Source organism: Melanotaenia boesemani, chromosome 5 (genome assembly GCF_017639745.1).
Source record: "Melanotaenia boesemani isolate fMelBoe1 chromosome 5, fMelBoe1.pri, whole genome shotgun sequence".
In the NCBI taxonomy this organism is placed as follows: domain Eukaryota; kingdom Metazoa; phylum Chordata; class Actinopteri; order Atheriniformes; family Melanotaeniidae; genus Melanotaenia; species Melanotaenia boesemani.
In genome coordinates, this window is record NC_055686.1 from 2,551,805 (window position 1) to 2,570,156 (window position 18,352).

Genomic DNA, 18,352 nt, shown 5'->3' on the forward strand with positions numbered 1-18,352 from the left:
AAGAGTTCCTCTCTGATCTCTTTAACCTCTGATCTGTGTTGCAGAAGAAAAAACCATCACAGCTAAACCTGGACAGACTGTCTCTCTGCCATGTAGAGCTAAAGATCAAAACATCTACGCTGTAAGGTGGGTCAGAACTGACCAGGAGGAGCCACACCAAGTTCTCCTCTACAGAGATGGTCATTATAATCCAGAAAACCAGCATCCATCTTTCCAGAACCGGGTGGATCTTCAGGACAGACAGATGAAGGATGGAGACGTGTCTCTGATTCTGAAGAATGTCACAACTGATGATACAGGAACATATGAATGCAAAGTCCTCCAGAAAGAGACAGACAGCAGGACTGCAGAGCCCATCATCATCATCCATCTGGAGGTGTTTTCACCAGGTGAGTTTGTCTCTGTCTCTGGATCAGAGGTAAAGCAGCTTCCTGATTGGATAAAAAGCTTCATGTCCACATCTCAAAGATGTCCCACTTGTTGGAGGTCTGACTATTTCTGATGGTGATGGTGGCTTGTGTTTCCTATTAAATTAAATAAATTTTATTTATAAAGAAACACAAAATGCTTTACATGATAAAACCATTTTATGCATATTAAATAAAAGTCTTCACACACAAAAATCTGTCTCACACACAGTAACACACACATCCATCACACATATGCACAAACCCCCCCCCATTTTACACAAACACGCAACTCCCCGATTTCTGTCTCTTAGAATAAAAAATACATTTTAAATAATACACAAATAAATAAAAGAAATAAGTTAAAAGTAAAAAATATTTGAAGTAATAAAAATGTTAAAAAATTAAAAATAGTAAACATCTGGCTTGACACCGTTGTAAGGAAACGATGTCTTGGGGATCCAATCACACCAGCAACCAGCCCACCATGTCCACAGACACCTGCCACCATAACCACCCAGACAGGACCCCCAGCCACCCGGTCAATAATAATAATAATAATAATAATAATAATAATAATAATAATAAATGTAGTAATAATAAATGTAATTTCTTGGCGCCTTCCTACACCCAAGGTCACCATACACAAAAGGAAAAAAATGTTAAGAGTTAAAAAGAGATTAAAAGATATTGAGATAAAATAGTCTTAAAAAAATAAAATATAAAATATGTCATAAAATAGTCAGTTACAAGATTTATAGGGAGTAGCCAGTTTAAACAGGTGGGTTTTGAGTGCAGATGTGAATGATGGAAGAGAATCAATGTTCCGAATCTCGGATGGAAGTGAGTTCCAGAGCCGGAGAACAGAGCGACTGAAGGCTCTGTTCCCCATGGTAGAGAGACGGGCCGGGGGAACAGTAAGGTGGACGGAATAATAATTTATAATAATAATAATAATAATAATAACAATGACAACAACGACGACAACAACAACTATTATTATGTGGTAAAAATAAAAAATGGAACAAAATAACATAAAAATAAAATGATATCAAATAAATTAAGATCAGAAAAAAATTTTTTAAAGCTAAGCTTAAAGGTTCTTGAGCCTCTTTTTAAAAAACATGAACAGTCTCTGCAGTCCTGAGGTTCTCTGGCGGGATGTTCCACAGTCCTGGACGTAATAATGGAAAGAGGTCTCGCTGTATGTTTTCGTCCTTACTCTTGGAGCAACTAAAATACTGGTATCAAAGGACCTCAGAGTCTGTGTGGGCTTATAATTAAAAAACAATTCAGATGAACAAAGAAAGTCCCAAGAACCATTAAGACATTTATAAACCAGCTAAAGAACCTTAAAATCAACCCTGTAACGCACAGGGAGCCAATGCATGTGTTCCTGCCCTCTGGTCCTCGTCAGAACTTGTGCTGCTGAGTTCTGGAGTAATTGTAGGTTTGAATTTAAGTAAAATCCAGTTCACAGTCAAACAGAACACCCAAGTTTCTAACACTCTGAGAAGGATTCAAATGTTGTAATTCTGGTAAAATGATCTCTCTTCTCTGCCATCCATGACTTAATATCTAAAATACAGTTTAAAAGAGATTTAACTGGCTCCAGGTCATCAGGAGACATGGCGATGTAAAGCTATGTATCATCAGCATAGCTGTGGAAGTTAATGCTGTATCTCCTGATGACATCTGCATGAGGTAACGTACAGACTAAAAAGAATTGGGCCTAAAATCCATCCTTGGAATCCTACATTTGACTTTAGGGATTTATGAAGAGAATGTATCCATACTTACAAAAGATTTCATCTTTGAAATAGGAGTAAAACCATTTAGGAACAGTACCTAAAAGACCCACCAGACTGAGTCTGTCTAGTAAAATCTGGTATCAAAGGTGGCACTTAGATCCAGTAGAATCAGCACAGAAAGTTTCTGCGAGGCTAAGATAAATCTAAGGTCATTAACAATCTTTAAAAGGACATCTCGGTCCTTGGTTTGTCCTAAAACCAGGTTAATATTTTTCTAAAATAGTGTTTATGAAAAAACCCATGTAATTGCATGAAGACAAATTTTTTAATAATTTTACGTACAAATGGTAAGTAGGATACAGGTCGTAGTTATCAAGAATGTCTGGATATAAATTCTTCTTCAGAAGAGGTCTCACCACCGCTGTTTTACAGGCAGATGGAAAGACACCGCTCTGAAGAGAATAATTTACCATGTCTAAAAGCTCAAAGAAACCATAAAATGTTTTCAAAAGTGATGTGGGAATAGGATCTAAAAGGCAGGTTGTCGGGTTTAGTTCGGAGAAAAACTCGACCAAGCATCTTTGCATCAACCAGGTCCCATGAGTTTTATTTAACCAGCTTTGACTTCTGACCAGGAAATCCAACTTTACGTTTATGTTCTAACATGGAAACCATTTTTTTCCTAACTTGTCCTGTCCAGCATGGTAGCGGCGGAATGATGGTCGGGCTGCTGTGTTGTGCCGACCAAATTTACTTTGCCAAGGGAAGCTTTATGGTTATAAGGCTTGATAATCTCAATTTTCTTTTTAAAAATCTATGGTTACAACCCTGACTCTGCTGGGGGAAAGGGGTTGCCAACATTAAGGACAAGAAATTAAATAGTTTAGGATGCACTTTGTTACGTGAAAGGTTTATTTAACAATCACATCAAAAGGTCAAACAATCTCAACCAAGAGATTTCAAGCGTAACCAAAACTAAACTAAAGGCTTGAAGCCATTCACAATGTTATACAATAAGCAAAAGGAACCCAAAACAAGCTTGTCCAAAAGCAGGTCAATCTAATAACAAAACAAACACCACAACACCCAGTTCAATATTACAAATGCGCTGAATGATCGCAGCTGTCCTGAAGGATTGTCAGTAGCCATCTTAAATAGTGGCGCTCCGGGCGGACATCACTCAAATGGGCCAGTCACAGACGGGTGATGACAGAGCGGTCCAATCGCGGACGGGTGATGGCACAGCTAGGTATGTGCTAATGTAACCTTGGGGTGGGTGTGCAGAAATGGGTGTAGCACGTAGGGGCTCCAATTATGAGGCCACAGCGGTCAGTGTGGGTCAGACACATGCCAGTTTATTAAACATGACTAAGACCTCAAAACACAGCAAAGAAAGACAAGGTGATAGACAGTCGAGCTCCGGCCGAGAACCCAGACACTCACCGCGGCGGGACTGGGGTTATACTACAAACAAAACATAAATCCAATTACTACCAAACAAAAACACCATGCTATAAACTGCGTGCACCACAAACCACATCGCCGTCTATGTGAACTCCCAGTCCCAGACGACACCAGTGAGAGAAGGACGCTCCAGCCGCAGCACTAGAAGACAAAAGGGGACAGAGTGTTAAAAAGCTAAAACCACTTAAATGAATTATGGTAAAATGAAATAAAAAAGGGATAAACCAAACCATGTAAAATCAACTAAAACAAACGGCAGCCAGTGCTGTCCCTAAAAACAAAGCACATAAAACATTAAGTTTCTTGTCACAGCATGGCAGACCCACAATTAAAAGTCATAAAAACAGTACAATAAACAAAACCAAAAAGTCCATCTCACCAGCGGGCCAGGGAATCAATGCTCATAGTAGAGCTTGCCCGCTGGATTTAAGTAGTCACACCCTTCAGTCCCACCTGCCTTCAATCAGTCCCTCCTGATTGCTACCCAGCTCTGAATCTCTTCTGGCCGCTGCAGCCATCTAGAGGCCAACTGCTACACTAAGGAGCCAGCCAATCATGGATGAGTGATGACACAGCCAGGCAGTTGCAGGGGAAATCTAGCAGCCAGCCAATCACCTGGTTGCTACCAAACACAGAAATGTACATACGAAACCAAGGCCAAGGGGCTGGGGCCGTAACACCCCACCCTTAAGACATAAACCAAACATTCACAGATACAGACAAGTAGATACTCACAGTAGATTAACTTAAGCCCTAGAAGTTGGCTGCACCCTTTTTGTATTTAATCATGAGCGTATTCCTGTACAATCAAAGCCCAGCACATAAGCCTCTGGTTGTGATTGTACATGTGTGCCAGAAATACAAGGGTGTTATGGTCTGTAAACACAACAGAGGCAGGGCTAGACTCAAGGTACACTTCGAAGTGCTTTGAGCGAAAAGAGAACCTCCTCAATGGTAGAGCAGTTGAGCTGGTGTCGGGCAAACCTACAGGAAAAGTAACACACGGGACGATCAGCTCCGTCATTGTGTTCTATACATTTTAGTGCTGGCAATAGATTTAAAAAAAAGAGAGATTAATTAATTATGATCTGTAAATATATTAATCTAATTAATCTCTTTTTTTATCTCACCTACAAATTGCTGGGTAAAGCCCTCACCTTGAGATATTTTCATTAAATTCATTATTTTGGCAGATCAAAAGACTGATATAACAAAAAAGTGGCTTTATAAAGTCATTTATTGTTTTTATTTAACTTGAACAGATGCAGTCCTAGCAGTTTATTTTGCTGTACCTAACACTAGTCCCAAGTGATGCCTGCAACCTTTAGTTTCAACCATATTACTGTTTTGTCAAACTCCAAATAACTAGAAAATGAAAATAAAACAAAACATCAGGTTTATATGAAGGGCTGTAGTTAACACATCAAAAAACAAGAACACTTTCTGACCTATACAAGTTCTGAACACTGAAGTTTGTTTGCTTTCCTTCAGCTTCAGATAAAAATTAAAAAGACCCATTAATCACAGTGCTGTAAGTTAGCACATCAAAAATAACATTGTTCATCATTACAAATTAAAATGCTGAAATACCATCAATCCATCAGTTCTAATTGCTACAGAAGACAAAGCAGCTATGCCAACCTCTTCCTCTTATTTCTTCTTCAGCCAGTCGCTGAGACAGACTAGCTTGGTCACATTTTCTAGGAGCAAGGCGCCCTTTTATTCTATTCTATTCTATTCTACAGTCATTTAGCAGACGCTTTTATCCAAAGCAACTTACATTTGAGAGTAAGAACAACACAAGCATGAATTCAAACAAAATGGGACGTCATAATTAAGTGATAGTCAGACCACTTTTGAGTCCAGTTGGACCCAGGTGCTGTCATGTAGTGCTAGTGCAGTGCATGTAATTTTTTTTTTTCTTTTTTTTATTCATTTTATTTAAATACAAGATTACGATTTCATCACACAATATCAACTTAGTCATAAGTGCATGATTTCATCACATAATATCAACTTGGGCATAAGTGCACACAGCTTCTTCAGTACTTGGTTGAGCCAAAGAGCTGGACTAATCTTTCTAACTCATTTAGTTGAGCTAAATGTGGAAATGCTCCTTAAACAACTGAGTCTTTAGCTTGCTCTTAAAAGTGGATAAGGACTCTGCGGATCGGACGGAGTTTGGATCGTTCCACCACCGGGGGACAACAGAGGAGAAGAGTCTAGCTACTGATTTTGCACCACGTTGTGGTGGGAGCACTAAGGGTCTTTCACTGGCAGAGTGTAACTGTGGAGAGGGAGTGTAGCTCTGGATTAAGGAGTGGAGGTAGACCGGAGCAGTTTGGGTTATTGTTTTGTAAGCCAGAAGCAGAGCTTTGAATTTGATGCGTTGCAACTGGAAGCCAGTGAAGAGCAATTAGCAGCGGAGTGACATGAGCTCTTTTGAGCTGGTTCAAGACCAGACGTGCTGCTGCGTTCTGGATCATCTGCAGAGGTTTAACTGAGCATGCAGGCAGGCCAGCCAGTAAGGAGTTGCAGTAGTCAATGCGTGAAATGGCCAGAGCCTGGACCAGGAGCTGGGTTGTGTGTTCGGTCAGGTTGGGTCTGATCCTCCTGATGTTGTAGAGAGCAAATCGGCAAGACCGGGAAACCCGAGGCAACGTGGTCCTTAAAGGTCAGCTGGTTGTCTACCATGACACCAAGATTCCTGGTAGAAGATGTAGGCACTAGTGTGATTGAGTCAAGCTGCACACTTATCTGTGGCGGTAAAGAAGGACTGGCTGGAAAGACAATAAGCTCAGTCTTGGACAGATTTAGCTGAAGGTGGCGATCCTTCATCCATGCGGAGATATCAGCAAGGCATGCTGATATTCGCATTGAGACGGTTGTGTCATCAGGTGGGAAAAAAAGGAAAAGCTGAGTGTCATCTGCATAGCAGTGGTAGGAGAAGCCATGAGAGTTAATGACTGCACTGAGTGAGGAGGTGTATAGTGAAAAGAGAAAAGGGCCGAGCACCGAGCCCTGAGGCACCCCTGTTTTCAGCCCATGTGATCTGGACACGCTCCCTTGCCAAGATACTTTGAGTGATCTCCCTGTGAGGTAGGACGTAAACCATGAGACGACAGATCCTGAGATGCCAAGCTCCAAGAGTTTGGAGAACAGTATATGATGGTTGACCGTGTCAAAGGCAGCCGACAGGTCCAGCAGTATAAGGACTGAGGATTGACCAGTGGATCTGGCAACCCGTAGGGAATCAGTAACTGACAGGAGACCAGTTTTAGTAGAGTGACCTTGCCTATATCCAGATTGATATGGATCAAACAGGTTGTTGTCTTGGAGGAACTGTGAGACCTGACTGAAGACGGCACACTCTAGTAATTTAGACATGAATGGAAGCAACGAGACCGGCCGGTAGTTTTCAACCTGGGCTGGGTTGAGTGTGGGTTTCTTCAGCAGCGGGGTAACTCGAGCTTGCTTGAAGGCAGAAGGAAAGACACCAGATTTAAGAGAAGAGGTGATAATATGAGTTACTGCAGATTTGACTGTAGGTAAAATGCTCTGCAGGATGTCAGAGGGAACAGGATCAAGAGGACAGGTTGTGGGTTTTGAGCTGACTAGAAGTTTAGAGACTTTGTCCTCATTTAGAGAGCAGAAAGAGCAGAGTGAGGCACCAGTAGCTGGTTTGGCAAGGTTGAGTTGGTCAGGCTCAGTGAATTGGTTACTGAGCAACCTTTTCAGTGAAGTAGGAAGCAAACATTTCTGCAGTCAGCACAGTGGGAGGCTGAGCAGGTGGTGGAGATAGAAGAGAGTTAAACGCCATGAACAGTTGTCGTGTGTTGGGAGTATTGCGGATCTTGTTCTGATAAAAGGCTATCTTGGCCGCCTTTAGGCTGGATGTGAAAGTTTCAAGTTTTTGCTGGTACTCAGACAAGTCAGTGTGCTCTTTTGATTTGCGCCATTTTCTTTCTGTCGCCCTGAGTCCGGCTCTGTGATCCCTTAGAGCCTCTGTGAGCCATGGACTGGGAGGGTTTTGTCTGGCTGGTTTTGACACCAGAGGACAGAGTTTGTCCAGAGAGGAGGCAAGACAGGAGCAGAGTGTTTCTGTAGCCTCATTATTTTTTTATTTTTTATTTTTTTAACCTGTCTTGTCCAGCATCGTTGCAAACAGAATGATTGTCTGGCTGCCGTCTGGTGCTGGGCAATTTTACTCTATCAAGCAGGGATTTATACTACATGTATAAAGTCCCTCTTGATGACATGAAAAACTTTATTAAATCAGACTCTTAATGCTGGACTCGACCGGAGGGGACAGAGAGAGAGAGAGAGAAAAGAAAGTAGAGAGAAGAGGGAGGGGAGAGAGAGGGACAGAAAGGGTGTGGGGAGTGCGGGTGGGGACTTGAAACATCATACAGAAGACCATGTAATCCATACTACTTACAACATAGCTAAGATCATCCTAGCCAGTAGGTCATTACACAACTAGTTGATAATAGTAACAATAATAATAATAAGAGTAAGAGTAATAATAATAATAAGAACAGAAATAATAAAATAAAAAAAAGAAAAAAAATATGATCATAGATATAAGTGAAACTGCTGTATTCAAGAACACGGGCAGAGAAACCTGTGTGGATGTGTTGGAGAACTCGGCCACACGGCGACGCAAAGACTGTGTGGAGACGTTCAGGAAGGAGTGACCATGCAGAGTGATCATGCAGATGCCACCTCACTTGAACAGAGGCCAGAGTCAGGCCAGCGGTCCCGAGACCCAGGCCACCAGCCCCCCCGCAGGCAACAGATCCCGACCGGTCCACAGAGACGACCACTCGCCCGCCCAGGAAGGCAGCAGCAGGAGACCCCAGCAGGAGCCGCCCCGCGGACACAGGGCACCGGCCCCGGCGGGCCGAGGCCAGCAGTCCCCGACCCCCCCGGGCACCGGCCGCCCGGGACAGACGGGGCAGAGGGCCCGGGCCCAGGAGCGCAGGGACACCCCCCTCCCCCACAGGCCGAGGGCCAGCACGCCACCCGGGGGGACCCGGTCCGCCCAGACGGCCACCACCAGAGGCCAGCCCCACACCCCAGCCGCACACCCCGAGAACCAGTCCTGCCCCCCCCCCAGACCAACACACACACACACAAACACACACACTCTCCTTCCACTCCTCCATTCATCCTCCCACGCATACACCATTCAACCCTCACATACTCTGTCCTCCCACACACACACACCATCCTTCCACCATCCATCCTTCCACACACACACCATCCTTCCTCCCACACACTCACCATCCTTCCACCATACACTCTCCCACACCTACCCCATCCTCCCACACACACATCATCCCTCCACCACTCATCCTCCCACACATACACCATCCTCCCTCTCATACACCATTCATCCACCTTCACACCTCCCACACACACACACACACACCATCCTTCCACTACCCATCCTCCCACACATACATCATTCTCCTACACATACACCGTCCTCCCTCTCCTACACCAAACATCCACCTTCACGTACCCCATCCTCCCACACACACACACCACCCCTCCATCACCCACTCTCCCAAACATACACCACTCCCCCACACACACACCATCCTCCCTCCCATACACCATCCATCCTCCCGCACACACACCATCCTTCCACCATCCATCCTCCCACACACTCCCTCATCCCTGCACCATACATTCTCCCACACATACCCCATCCTCCCACACATACATCATCCCTCCACCATTCATCCTCCCACACCCACACCACCCCCCCCACACACCACGCATCCACCTCCACACACCCCACCCTCCCACACACCATCTCTCCACCACCCATCCCCCCACACCCACACCACTCTCCCACCCACACACCACCCCCCCCCCAACACACACACACACACAAACACCATCCCCCCACCACCATCCTCCCGCCACCCCACGCCGCGGGGGGACAGCCCCAGCCAGGAGGCGAGGAGACACGAGCCAGGCCCCCACCCCCCCACCCCACCCCCGCCCCCCACTCCCCACCCCCAAAACAGCACCTTCCCCCCAGGGCCAGCAGCCAAAACCCCCCGGGACAGCCCGCCTACGCCCGGGGCCAACGCGACAGGCCACCCGCCCCCCCCCGCCCCCGGGCCATCCATGGAGACAGGGGCGCTTGAAGACCCCATCCCCCCTCCCTCCCCCACTAGTGATGGAATATATTATGTGCTGTTTGCAATTAAAAAAAGAGGGTTAAAATTGGGGGGCAGTAACTGCATTGAGGAGGGGGCGGGGCCACCTGAGCAGTCCCACCCACCTGACCTCGCATGTTCCACCCCCCAAAACGTGTTTGTATGTTGCAAATGTTATTTGTGCTCAGTGACTAAGTGGAATTAAAAGCTGGGAGGCATGCTGCCGCTCGGCGAAGCAACGGGGCCACTATGATGACCCCCCTGTAGCCTCATTAACAGACAGTAAGGAGACGTCTGAGTGGGAAGGGAGGGTAGAGTAAACCTCATCAGACAGCTGTGTAGGTCTGAGGGATCTCAAGTTTCTGCGGTAGGACATCATTTTTGGAGCCGCTTAATTGACATGAGGAAGGAAGACAGAGAATGTAATCAGGAAGTGGTCTGAGAGATGCAGCGGGGTGACGGACAGGTTGGCTGTGGAGCAGTTTCTGGTCAGCACCAAGTCAAGAGTATTACCAGCTTTGTGTGTTGGAGGAGTCTGTACCAGTTTGAGATTGAAAGAGTAAATGAGAGCCAGAAAGTCAGTTGCCTGTGGTTTGCCAATGTGAATGTTCATGTCTCCCATGACAGTTAGTGGTGTGCTATCATCAGGAATGTCAGAGAGAATCATGTCCATTTCAGAGACAAACTCATCTATACTGCCACCCGGAGGGCAGTAATGACCAGAATGTATGCAGTGATGGGTGTAGAGACCTTTACTGCGTGATACTCAAGTGATGAGCAGTTAGCCATAGGACGGACAGAAGTTAAGTTCCACTTTTTAGAAATAAGAATGCCCGTTCCACCTCCTCGTCCAGCTGAGCAAGGTGTTTGGGTAAATTCTGCATTGACAGAAAGGGCAGCTGGTGTAGTTGTGTTTTCTGGACGGAAAAATAAATTCTGTTTTGTTCACTACAGACTGACAGTTCCAGAGACCAAAGGTAACAGAGGGTGTGGCAGACATGCATGCCATTGGAAAGGACAGGTTTTGTGGATTGCGGTGTCTATGGGTGACACGCCTTGGTCTGTACCCATATCTGACAGGGATGGGTTTGAAGCACATTGTGCGTTAATATAGTTGTTAGGAGGTTTAAGCTCGTGCCTTTGCTCGGTGGACTCGCACAGGTAGACTCGCAGGTCTTAACCCTTAGTGGTCTTACCCCGACGTGGGCTGACACAATGGCTGACACCTAACTGACGCCTCAGCGCACCATGTGTGGTCAAGTACTTGGAGCTGACACAGCTGAGCTCACTTTGCTTGATTGCAACCGGCTGAAGCCGCCTCTATCTGCTTTGCCCTGAGCAGTACCCAGTGGGTGTGACCCACATCACGGCCTCAACTGGTTGAAGAGAGAAGGTGCTAACGACAGAGCCCCACACCAGCAATGTAAACAATAACATGAAACCAAGACAGAAACTCAAGCAGTAAACTCACCTAACTGACTGTAGCAACCCTGACTGAAATCAGTCCTTGTTCTGCTGAAGTTAAACAAATTCTTTCTTTTATACGGGATTTTCCTCAAAATCACCGCCTCTATCTGCTTTGCCCTGAGCACTATGCACTTCTTTTGCACTATGTGGCCTGCAAGGCTAAACAGTCTCTCAGAAGACACAGATGTTGCCGGGGAGGCCAGGTACTTGCTTGTCAGGACTGACAGCTTTTCATAGGCTCCTGAGTGAGCAAAGCACCACTGCAGGGGTCAGTCATCGATACTGATGTTGGGCTCTGCTCTGTAGCGCTGCAGCTCTCCAGTCTCCATTCCATCTTCTTCTGAATCAGAGTTCATTCATGTTTGTATTACAGATTTGATCGTTGTTTACATAATTAAAATGGACAGGTGTTTATTTGGGCTTACCTGCATGGTTCAAGCAGGACCTCCAGCCTCTGCAGTTTCCTCCATCAGCTTCGGTTGGCATGACCAACCTGTGATTGTTCTGTTGTTCCAACGTCGCCTGGACAGCCTCTCTGTTGCGTAGCAGACGTGAGACCATTGCCGCAGACGTGAGACCATTGCCAGTGTCGAATTCCACCTGGTGGGTACATCTTGTATAAGCGGCTTCCTGTTTTTTCCAAGTGCAGCTTGTTGCTGGTTAAGTTCTATGGTACTCGCAGGGCTTTGTTTAAAATGGCCAACAATCTTGCGGTACTTTGCTAGCACACCAGCAAACCCACTGCTATCGAAGCAGACCGTGATGGTCCTCTGGAGAATGTGAGGATTGCAAGCGATGTGTTTATATGGAAGGTCTCTCACAGCAGCCAGCAAGTCTGTACCGATGGTGGATATCTTGTTTTCAATTCCCCAGTCATTTGCCGCCTTGAGAAACTGTTCGGCGCGTTTATTTATCGGTGCCTGGTTTCTGTTTTCATGACGGTAAGCCCAAATAAGTTGAGGTTCCACTCACCATCAGCAAAGTGTCCAGTCACCCCCAAATAGCTGTGGTTGCCAGCGGACATCCAGTGATCTCCAGTTATAGCAACATAGTTGGGCGAATCCTTCGCTAACATCTCAAGTTTGTTTTTCTTTTCACCGTTGTACATCTTAATGATTTTGGTCATCACTGTATTCCTGCAAGGTGGCTTGTATGATGAGTCATTGGACACAGATTGTAACACCTCTGTTAACCCCTCGTCTTCCGCTATGTTTATTGGCCTGCAGTTCATCACTGTCCGCTTGGCAAGCACATTCATCAGCTTGTCGGTCGCAGACTTGCTCATACGCAGGGTGTTTTCCTCGAGTTTAGTTTGGCGAAAAGCTTTGCTATGGCTTACTAACTTGCTAACATCTTTGCTGCTAACGTTAGCTGTGGCTGCACTCGTGACAGGGTGCTTTGCGTTGATGTGGTAGGCTAAACTTGAGCTGCTTCGGTGGTAAGCAAACTCCTTCTTACAAAGAAGGCATTTCACTCTACTTTTATCAATGGTGCCGTCAGACCATTTTTGAAAAGTAAATTTCCCGTTCATCGGACCAACAACTCTTACAAGCTCCTCCATTTTCACGTCTCCCACTAACGACTCCTGACCTATGCTCTTGACCTTGCCCTCCCAACTACGACGAGAGCCTATCAACATTTAGCTAGACAAGCCTAAACACAATAACAACCAATCAATGTCCACTTTTGGGTGTGACTGACCTTTGTTTTTTTTTATCCCCTTTATTATTAAAAAAAAACCAAACAAACAACAAAAAAAAAACAACGTGCTTAATACGACTGCAATTAATTAATCGCAATTAATGCGATAATTTGACACCCCTAATATATTTATTGTAATTTTATTTTTATTTTTTATTTACATAATTTTGCTGGACCTCACCAGAGGGGACAGAAAAGGATAGAGCGTGAACAGAAATATAAAGTAAAGTAGAGGAAAGAAAGGGGAGATAAAGATACACCCAAAAGAAGGCAGTGACCCTTCAATCCAACCAGGCAATAAACTGCTACACCTGTACAGAAACACAGCAGAGAATATCCTACAGCTTTTACAGGAAAACAAAGCTGACAATCATCAGGAGTTAGGGTGTAAGATAGCTATCTATTAGGAGTATACGTCTGTACATATTCATATTCAGTGTGTGTATTTAAGAACTACACATCAACTCAGTTCCTCTAGATTTTCACTTTGGTGCTGAAAATAAACTATAAAGATGCCCAAAGAGAACCTCAGTATCCACATTATTTAATGCTGACTAAGCTAGCGCTACATGAACCAGTTTCATTTAAACCAGGGGTGCCCAAGTCCATTCCTCGAGACCTACTATCCTGGAACTTTTAGATGCAACCCTTCTCCAATACACCTGAATAAAATGGCTCAGTTCCCTCATCCACGTCATCCAGCTCTGCAGACGCCTGGTAACAAGCCATTCCTTCAATTCAGGTGTGTTGGGGAAGGGCTGCATCTAAAAGCTGCAGGACAGTAGATCCTGAGGACTGGACTCGGGCACTACTGATTTAAACAGAAGGCTAGCACCATTGCTAGTTGGTTTTAAAGTAGCTGCATCACATATACCCTTGAAACAGTCTTTGTGGAGGAAGATATAAGAACGATTAGAAAGGAAGATATTTCTGATTTTTTGTAAAGATCAGGTGAAGTCAGACCCCAGCCCTAATGTCCACTGTGTGGGGCTAGCCAGGTAAGTGATTGTGGTCAGATACAAGGATCCAGTTTACCACCACCACCGAGCAGAGCATTAGTGATGTGTCGGTCACGAACGATTCGTTCAGTATGAACTAATCCTTTATATAACTCGGGAGTAAAGGATCCTCTCAGTGAGCGATTCGTTCATTTTCATGCGTTACCTCCTCTCGCCACATGGCAGGCAGCTGCATAAACTCAGTCAGTAGGTCAGGACAGGAAACAGAAATGATTCGTTCAGGACTCGCTCAGGTCCGTCCTCGGGTCCTCGTTCAGGCTGCTCAGGCATTTGTGACAGACAGCTCGGGCTGCACGGTCTCGGTCTCGTTCTCGTTCTCGGTCTCGTTCATCATTCAGGCTGTTTGGCGAGCAGTACGTTTGGTCGCTTCTGGCAACTCGGTCACTGAACGGGTCTTCCTTCGTTCGTTCACAGCTCAAGCTCAGCAGTACGTTCGCTCTCGGATTGGTCTCTTGTTCATTTGTCACGTGATAGCTACCGAGTCACTGTTGTGCTGTTAAACAATGGCAGGGAGGATGTAGGACACAAATCACTTTATTATGGTGTGTATTTGCTTCCCTACGTTTTCACATGGTTTGAATTGCTTGTGGCATTACCAGTAGTTTTGTTGCCTTCAGTATTTACTGCTTGAGAATCGCAGACTTTTTTACAACGTCACCTGCTGTAAAAATGAACGACATGATTCATTCAAGAATCGTTCACTTTACTGTTCGAGAGTAAAAGACCTGGGTTAGTGAAAAGAGTCGAACTTCGCATCACTACAGAGCATCCAGTCAGTAAATCACACGTCCAGTTCTAACAGTCAACGTTTAGTTTCACTTTCTAGATGATCTGAACAGACTCATCCTCAGTTGTTCATTTGTAATCCATTCTTTTTATATACAAATTTTTGACACTGCCTTCACGAAAACAAATCAGTCAAATTATAAAGCGCTTTTAATAACCATAGGCAACACAAAATTCTTTACATGATTAAGAATAAAAACACTCAATGAAATCTTTCATACAGTCACACGTACACACTGACCCCCCCCCCCCCCCCCCCCCCCCGCGCGCAAAATGACTAAATGTATAAAAAAAATTAATAAATAAGAAAATAAGAAGTAGCACAGTTGAGTAAAATGAAAATAAAGTGAATAACGTGTGTGACATCATAGAAGTCTGATGTCCATCACGCTCCATTAATGTGAAGCATCTGTGGACAGAGAGTATTGTTAGAAAACAAGTACTTTAAGTTCTTATCTATATTTGTCCTATAATTTTTAATCTTATATAATAGATTTTATATAGGTACATATTTTGATTGTTTGTCATTCTTATATATTGTGAAATTTTGTGAGATATTTTGAGAACGAGCCAGTCTTTTGAATGGCTCCTCAAGATCCGGCTCACTTCAAAGAGCCATAAATCCCATCTCTGGTCTGTCGGACTCTTCATGTTTGTTTCTGCAGGAGTTAAACTGAAGTGAAGAGGTCCTTTCTGATCTCTTTAACCTCTTTGATCTGTGTTGTTTCCTCTCCTGCAGAAGAGAAAACCATCAGAGCTGAACCTGGACATGACGTCTCTCTGCCATGTAGAGCTCCACATAATAAATTCATCTTAGTTGTGGATTGGTTCAGACCTGACGTGGGACCAGAATATGTTTTTATGTACAAAGGTGGGAGCCTTGAGACAGACCACCAGCATCCATCTTTCCAGAACCGGGTGGATCTTCAGGACAGACAGATGAAGGATGGAGACGTGTCTCTGATTCTGAAGAATCTGACGACTGATGATACAGGAACATATAAGTGTTTCATTCGCCATTTCGACCATCGTCCCATCTGTACCATCCATCTGGAAGTTCCTCCACCAGGTGAGTTTGTGTCTCTGTCTCTGGATCAGAGGTGAAGCAGCTTCCTGGTTGGACAAAAGCTTCATGTCCACACCTCAAAGGTGTCCCACTAGCTGGAGGTCTGACTGTTTCTGTTCCAGAACCAGTGATGTTGGGTTGTGTGTCCTGTCAGTTCTCTATAACCAGCTCTGACTCCTGACCAGGAAATTCACCTTTACATTTATGTTCTAACATGGAAACACACACAGTCACCTGACCAGGTGGGATTCTTTCTGTAGGAGGAGCTACGCCTACAGCCCCACCCACTACAATAGTGCTGCCCGTTGCCTCATCCTCATCCTCCCTCCATCTTGGGTTCATGCTGCTCCTCCACCTGCTGGTGTTCTGTCCGTACTTCATCTCCATCCTCCCCATGGTGTCTTTATATCCACACAGAGACACAGGTAGCACTGAACCATTCACTGACCTGTCAATCAATCAATCAATCAATCAATCAATCAATCAATCAATCAATCAATCATGATTTTCTCTCTAACCTGCTCTGTCTGCAGGAAGAGACCTGGCCGTCTCCATGGTGATGACTCCATCCACCCAGGCTGATCAGGGATTGGCTGATGACTATGAGGATGTCACCACAGAGCATCATCTAAACTGAACTGAACATCTCATCTCTCGCTTCTCCTGATGTTCTTCTTTCACATGAGAAGTTTCTAGAACTGAGGTCAACATCTGTGAACAGAGACGTCACATCTGTCTGTTTATCCTGGAAATAAAGCAGTGAAGGGGGCGTGGCCTGTCTGTTCTGCTTCTTTTATTCTCAGATTGTGTTGGAACAGATCAGTTCAGTCATCCTTAAAACAACATTTCTAGAAGAGAGTTTGTACCTCTGCAAGTACAGCTACTGATGTTATATAAGCCTATTAACCTGATGTTAGCTTGAAGCTATGTAGCAGTGCTAATCTAGTTCTATGCTAGTATTACATTAATATAATATGGGGAAACCATGTCGTATTTAGTTTTCAGTGAGTGTTTTTAGGGAATATACGTCAACTCAGTTAATATGTTTTTCACTTTGGAGCTGAAAATAAACTATAAAGATGCTCAAAGAGAAGCTCAGTATCCACGTTACTTAGCGCTGACTGCACTAACACTACATGATCCAGTTTCATTAAAATAGGAGGCTAGCAAGGCTGCTAGTTGGTTTTAAAATAGCTGCATCACATACTGTATGTGGACCTTGAAAACATCCTTCTGGATAGATTTGACAGGTTTATTATTTCTACTGGTAACCAGTTAAGTTTTGAAAAATGGTCCTGATTTCTGCAGATATGCCATTAAGAAGATTGTTACCAACTACAGAGAAAAGAACTAAGTTTTTTTTTTTGTAAAATTGTCTCAAAGAGGGGAACCCAAATATATTTTAAGAATTATGGCTACTGATTTGCTCGTCAGAATGAGTGAGTGAAATGGGGTAATTGTAACCCATTAGAAGTTAACAATGGTGTCAGGTAAGGGGGGAATTTATCAGTCATACTCTTTGGTAATTTGGTAGGTAAGTAGGTAATTTACTGGTGAATCATCATGTATGCAGATGATGTTGTGGTGTTCAGTCTGAGTAGCACAGGCCTCCAGCAGCTCCTTGCTTTATTAAATATAAACATCCTGATGATGTTCTTCTTTATACTAAAACATTGTTTCCAGGTTATCACACTGTTATTTTACTGATCCGACCCACTGGAGACCAGTTTGTTGTGGATGTGGAACGTGGAGCAGAATATAACTCCCCTGGTTTAAGGCAGAACTGGGTTGAAACATGTTTGAGGGGTAAAATGTTGAATAAAGTTTGAGAAGCACTGATCAAGAACATGTTGTCTAGACACTGAAACTGTGGTGAAAGGTGGATTATTGCTGATATGAGCTTTTCCTTTTCTTTCTTTCTTTAATTCTTTACTAAACAAAACAACCAATGCAGCATGAATTTCACACACTGGAATGAAAAAAAGCAGAAATAAGAAAATCCTTTAAAATTTGCTCCTCTCACACAAATAATTAAAGCAATAATAAATAAAGTTTATGTAACTAATGAAATGGAAGTAAAACTTCTTGAAGCCGACATGCTGCTGATTTTCACCAGATACTTTATATTTTCCTCTACACATCACCACAGAGCAAAGCAGAACAAATGAAGCTCTTTCATTTTATTTTCTCATTACTGCGTCTTTAACAATCTTTTTAAACACTTTTGCTTCTTTACTTTCTTTCTCCAGATTGTTCCATAAAGCGACTCCGTAGACAGAAACACGTCCTCCATCACCTTACTTCAGCATCCTGCTTTAAGAAATATCTCACATCCTTTTACATTAATATGACTTTGTCTTTGTTCTAACATTTCCGGTCGGTTTGATAAATTTGCTTCAGAATTCTGTCATCAACTAGATCACCACATTTAATAACTGTAATTCAGTAAATGATGGCTGGATGGATGGATCCATATATGCTTTCTGTACAATTAAAGCAGGATTAATAAATGTTT

The 18,352-nt window shown here is 44.0% G+C and overlaps 3 protein-coding genes across 4 annotated transcripts in view; all 3 read left to right on the plus strand.

Moving 5' to 3' along the window:
• Positions 1-17,683, plus strand: part of LOC121640470 (CD226 antigen-like) — a 29,192-nt gene extending 11,509 nt beyond the window's left edge. For both annotated transcript variants that reach the window (XM_041986247.1, XM_041986246.1), the window contains 4 exons: positions 45-389; positions 15,511-15,840; positions 16,098-16,262; positions 16,371-17,683. In XM_041986247.1, coding sequence (XP_041842181.1) covers positions 45-389; positions 15,511-15,840; positions 16,098-16,262; positions 16,371-16,474 — 944 coding nt within the window. In that variant the 3' untranslated portion in view covers positions 16,475-17,683. The remainder of the gene's footprint in view (positions 1-44; positions 390-15,510; positions 15,841-16,097; positions 16,263-16,370) is intronic.
• LOC121640417 overlaps positions 1-18,352 on the plus strand; it is a 1,195,287-nt gene that overhangs the window by 1,075,563 nt on the left and 101,372 nt on the right. The gene's annotated exons all lie outside the window — the stretch shown is intronic.
• LOC121640516 (coxsackievirus and adenovirus receptor homolog) overlaps positions 1-18,352 on the plus strand; it is a 187,897-nt gene that overhangs the window by 101,590 nt on the left and 67,955 nt on the right. The window lies entirely within an intron of this gene.